The sequence below is a fragment of the Canis aureus genome, chromosome 34 (assembly GCF_053574225.1).
Source record: "Canis aureus isolate CA01 chromosome 34, VMU_Caureus_v.1.0, whole genome shotgun sequence".
NCBI lineage: Eukaryota > Metazoa > Chordata > Mammalia > Carnivora > Canidae > Canis > Canis aureus.
The window spans coordinates 1,851,698-1,857,697 of NC_135644.1; the positions used below are offsets into that span (position 1 = coordinate 1,851,698).

The 6,000-nt window shown below is 33.4% G+C and overlaps 1 protein-coding gene across 6 annotated transcripts in view; it reads left to right on the forward strand.

Annotated features, from left to right (window-relative positions):
* The window catches only part of ZSWIM2 (zinc finger SWIM-type containing 2), a 32,991-nt gene extending 27,205 nt beyond the window's left edge, over positions 1–5,786 (forward strand). For all 6 annotated transcript variants that reach the window (XM_077883664.1, XM_077883663.1, XM_077883658.1 and 3 more), the window contains 2 exons: positions 3,474–3,627; positions 4,542–5,786. In XM_077883664.1, coding sequence (XP_077739790.1) covers positions 3,474–3,627; positions 4,542–5,354 — 967 coding nt within the window. In that variant the 3' untranslated portion in view covers positions 5,355–5,786. The remainder of the gene's footprint in view (positions 1–3,473; positions 3,628–4,541) is intronic.
* Positions 5,787–6,000: the final 214 nt, after the last annotated feature.

A 6,000-nucleotide genomic window follows, 5' to 3' on the forward strand; every position in this document is an offset into this window, starting at 1 on the left:
TAATGTATTGTTGTAAGTGGTTTGCTAATATTTTGTTGAGGATTTTTGCATCCATGTTCATCAGGGATCTTGGCCTGTAGTGTTTTTTTGTAGTGACACTGTCTGGTTTTGGTATGTGATTGATTCTGGAGAATGTTCCATGTGCACTTGAAAAGATGTATTCTGCTCTTTTAGGATGAAATGTTCTGATTATATCTATTAGATCCATGTGACCCAACGTGTTATTCAAAGCCACCGTTTCCTTGTTGATTTTCTGTTTGGATAATCTATCTGTTGATGTAAGTGAGATGTTAAAGTCCCCTACTATTGTATTACTACCAATTATTTCCTTTATGTTTGTTATTGGCTGCTCATGTTGGATTCATAAATGTTTATAATTGTTATATATATATTTTTGGATTGTTCCCTTTATGATTATATAGTGTCCTTTGTCTCTTGTCACAGTCTTTGTTTTAAAATCTATTTTGTCTGATAAAAGTACTGCCTTCTTTTCACTTCCATTTGCACGATAAATGTTTTTCCATCCTTCATTTTCACTCTGCCTGTGTTTTAGGTCTGAAATGAGTCTCTAGTAGGCAGCACATAGTTCTTGCTTTATTATCCATTCCATCACACTATGTCTTGATTGGAGCATTGAGTCCATTTACATGGAAAGTAATTATTGAGAGTGTATATTGCTGTTTTTTAACTAGTTTTATGGTTGTTTTGTAGTTTTTCTCTGTTCCTTTGTAATCTTGCTCTCTCCTCTCATAGTTTGCTGGCTTTCTTTAGTGATATCCTTGGATTCCATCCCCTTTATTGTTTGCATATCTATTACCAGTGTTTGATTTGTGGTTACCATTAGGTTTATATATAACATCTTGTGCATATAGCCATCTATATTAAGGTGATGATTACTTAAGTTTCAACCTATTCTAAATGCACTAAATTTTTACCCCTCTCCCCTCTGCATTTTAGGTGTATGATGTCATACTTTACATCCTTTTATTTTGTGAATTCCTTGACTGATATTTATAGATATACTTAAGTTTACTGCTTTTGTGCTTCCTACTTTTATTACTGCTGCTTATGGCCTTTCCTTTTTACTCAAAGAATCCCCTTAAGCATTTCCTGTAGATCTAGTTTAGTGATGATGAATTCTTTTAACTTTTGTTTGGGAAACTCTTTATCTCTCCTTCTATTCTGAATGATACCTTACTGGATGTAGTATTCTTGGCTATAGATTTTTTTCTTTTACCACTTTGAATACATTATGCCCCTCACTGCAGTGCCTGGTTTGGGGCCTGGCCCTTCCCCTCCCCACACTAATGGCATTTCTCCCTCCTGCAGACAGTCTCACAGGTCAGTTTGGCTCCCAACTTGCATCTCTGCCCTCCCTACCCTCTTTGATGTAGTCTTCTATCATTTAGCTGTTGAGAGTCTGTTCTGCAAGTCTTCAGGTCATTTTCTGGGTTATTTAATCTGCTGTCAGTTTACCTAGGTGTAGACATGGGATGCAGTGAGCCTGGGATACTCTTGCTCTGCCACGTTCCCTGGAAATGGAAATACATTTTGTAAGGCTCTGGTTGTCATAATGAATCTTCTGGTGGATCTGGGCAAAGTAAATTAAAAATCTTCTGGAAAAAATTCACCATTCTAGTTGCTATTAAGAACATTATTCAAAAAAAAAGAACATTATTCATGGAACAGATCATAATATTAATATTAACAAGAGTTAGGAAGAAGTTGATTCCAGCCCTCACGAATGAGGGATTCAATATTTCAGTGAAGGAAGTAACTACAGATGTGGTGAAAACAGCAAAAAAACTAGAATTAGAGGTGGGCCCTGAAGATTGACTGAATTGCTGTAATCTCATGATAAAACTTTAATGGATGACGAGTTGCTGCTTATGAATCAGCAAAGAAAGTGGTTTCTTGAGATGGAATCTACTCCTGGTGGTGAAGATGATGTGAAGATTGTTGGAATGACAACAATGGATTTAGAATATTACATCAACTTAGTTAATTAAAGTAGCCACAGGGTTTAAGAGAATTTACAAATTTTGGGATGCCTGGGTGGCTCAGTCAGTTGAGTGTTTGATTTTTGGTCAGGTCATAATTTCAAGGTCATGAGATTAAACCCCATGTCAGGCTCTGAGCTCAGACAGGAGTCTGCTTGAGATTTTCTCTCTCTCCTTCTCCTTCTGCCCCTCCCCCTACTCACACACACAGACACACACACAGACTCTTTCTCTCTCTCTCTCTCTCTCTGAAATAAATAAGTAAATCCTTTTTTTAGAAAAAGACTATTGACAAATTTGAAGGAAGTTCTTCTGTGGGTAAAATGCAACCAAACAGCATCACATCCTATAGAAAGGAAGCATCAATTGATGAGACACTAGCTTTGTTGTTGTCTTATTTTAAGGAATTGCCACAGCCATCCCAGCCTACACCAACTAGTACCTTGATTAGTCAACAGTCATTAACATTAAGGCAAGACCAGCAAAATATTACAACTCGCTGAAAGTTCAAGTAATGTTAGCATTTTTGAACAGTACTGTTAGCATTTTTTAGCAATAAGGTATTTTTAGTTAAAGCATGTACATTGCTTTTTCAGAGATAATGTTTTTGCATGCTTAATAGACTACACTATAATGCAAATATGACTTTTATTTGCCCCTGGGAAACCAAAACATTCACTTGACTTGCTTTATTGTGGTTCTCACTTTATTGTGGTGGTCTGGAGCCAAGCCCACGATATCTCCGAGGTATTCCTGTATTTGAACTTTGCTCTCAATGACTTTTAAATGATAGGAATGTGTCTAAGCTTTAATCAAGTTTTGTTTTTAAATATTTGTTTTATCTAATTTATTAGTTGTTAATGGCATCAAAAAGCAGTTAATTTACATTAATCTCAATTTGGTTAGTTGCTACTTAATGGTACAAAAATAGGGTTGGTACTTCTAGAGTAACATTAACATAGTCTAACAATACTAAAGTAGTGAGCATATACTCTAAGGGAAAATGAGTTTCCTCCTAGATTCTCATCTACCAATTTATCACAGTAGCCCAGAGTATCTAATGTGGCTTACCATGCACCAAATGGCATCATGAATTGGGTTGTATTTTTCTAAACACAAGGCGGAAGTGTTGGGTCAGACTGAAATAATTTGAGTATATGGTTCTCATTAAAATATTGTTGTTTCATAGACATTAAAAACTACAAATAAAAAAATTTCAGTTTAGTATTTTTATTTGAAATGACTAAATTTTGTTATTTATGAAGTTGGTGTTGAAATTGGATCCATCTTGTTCAACATCAATACAATAGATTTTTTTAACTTCATAATGTATGAGATTTATTACCTTCAGTTCAAGAAAATATTGAATTCATTTACATTATTTATATGGAGGTTATTTACCTGTGCTATTGATTACTTCCTGATCGATAATCACATATAAATATTCATGTCTTTCTGCTCATTTTCATTCAGCCCAGTTTACACACCAAAACAAGTGGTGAAGTCACTGCCTCTCTTACTTATTACAAAGAATAGTAAGATGCTTGCTCCAGGCTATCAGTGTCGACTCTGTTTGAAGGCATTTCATCTCGGTCAACATACAAGATTACTACCATGTACTCACAAGGTAGCAGTCACATCATATTAGTTTGACTTTCCTTGTAGGGCCAGTTTTTGTGAATTAATTGACAATTTAAGTGTCTCTTTTCACTTTTTATTTGTGTTATGTGCAGAGATGTTCATATTGAAGAGTGTGTAAGGTAGAGCTGCAGCAGAGACCATTGAGAAGGCAGCTCTGTCCCTTATGGATGGATTTCTATTGGTTAGGACTCATTTCTGTATACTCTATCCAGGAAAGACAAAATAGCTCTTCAAATTAGATTATCTACTTTATCTACTTTAGTTACCCACAGAAAAAAAAAAAAGCTTGCAGAATAATAAGGTGTTTTTGTGACTCTTTGGATGAAACAGAAATGTTTAATTTGACATAATTATTATTTCAAGTGAACTCACTGAAATTAAAGTCTAATGTTGTTCAATGACTATTGGCAACCAGGTTTTTTCTGAAATAAAGTTACTTTAAATAAGTATTTATAGCTCTAGAGTCACCTTTACTTAAAATGTCTGATAGTTTGCTTTCTTCCCAAGAATGTGATTTATTATTTTACACCTTACCATCATCAGATCCGTTTCCAACTCTAGTTGGTTGTGACTATTTTTGTCATTTAATAAATTTAATTCATTAGAAAGGAACAGTGAAATTAATGGCTTGAATAAGTAATGGGATTTAATGAGGTTACAAAAATGATGTCCATAAAAGCCTTTCCATTTTAAGGTTGAAAATGGAGATCAGTCCATAACCCATTCCATTTTTCTCTTCAAATTGTTTCCATAAAACTTGATAAATTATAATTATCTTCCATTCTTGCTAAATAGTTTTAATAGTAACACAATAATGAAACTGGGAGAAACTTGCATAGATAATACACATCATAAACAAGATAATTGTATCTCTGATTAATTTATAACCTTTTTTTTAAGTTTCATAGGAAATGTATTGACAATTGGTTATTCTACAAGTGCAACTCATGCCCTATTGATGGACAAGTTATATATAACCCTTTAATCTGGAAAGATACAGCAGTAAATGGACACGCACATCAGTCCACTTCAAATGCAAGCATCACTCATCTGTCAAAACAGGAAGAACCAGAACTTTTTATTCCTGGTACTGGATTAGGCTTAAAACAAAATAGACTTGGAATTTTACCAAGCATACCTCAATGTAATTCTGGAAAACTGGATACACCTGAAAGTTCAGCAAATACCTATCAGAATATAACAATAGATGATCAATTCTCTATCAAATCAGATGATTCAAAGTCAAGGAAATTAATCTATGAATATAAAATTAGCCAACATTTTCCCAGGTATCTTCAAGATTTACCAACTAGAACTGTTGGAAAAATGTCATCTCAAACATTTCTTCCTTCTATTGCTCACAAGAATATGGTATGTTCCACTGGAATGGAAAGCCCATGTATCAGTGAAAAACACTACACTGGTCAAAGCCAGAAGATGGCCAAAGACTGTAAACGTATTAACCACAATCCAAAGAAGACTCTTGGTACTAGAATAAAAGAAGAGAAGAAGAGATCAAGTACTTTCCTCCCAGAAGATTCAAATCTTGATGTCAATCGGGGTACAACTAAGATTAGTTCGCCCAAAAGATGCAATAATTGCATGGGAAAAATTAGACAAAAATGTAGTAATCTGTCAAGAAGGCCTGAATCTCATCCTCTAAAGACAAAAAGTCCTGAGCTATCTTTAATATTGGAAGGAATTCAGTTATGAAGATGTATTTTTATTAACATCAGAAAATATTTGAATATTGAACATAAAAGTGCTTCATTTGTAGAATATAAATACTGTATACTCTTGACAAATGTACATAGACTTCTTTGTCATCATTTTACCTACTTGTCTATAAATTACTAACTACTCTAAAAGAAATGACCACATTCTTTATAAGCCTTTAAGCATTAGGTGTTTTGGTGAGTATATTCGGGATGTTGTTAATTATGAATAATTTTTAGAAATTTTATTTCATATTGATAAAAATAATTATTTTTACTTAAATTAAGGAAATAGATTTTCCTTGCATTGAGCCACTGTTTTTAAATATTCCACTTGATAACATGTAATATAGAAGAATTCTTTTCAAGATCTTGTATATTTTTTGCATCTTCTTGTATTAATATTCACCATAAACCTTAAGAAAATCCAGAGGGTAGTTGTCTTTTTCACTTTATTTCTCTAAAGGTATTGCTTATACATTAAATGAAAATAAAGTATTTTATAATGCTATAAGTTATGCCACATTTAGAATGGTTTTGCTGATTTTAAAAAAGATAGAAGTATAACCAAATTTCTACTATTTGTACTATTTTTGAAGCCTGAATACAATTACTTAATCCCCTCACCCCCCTTAAAATATATT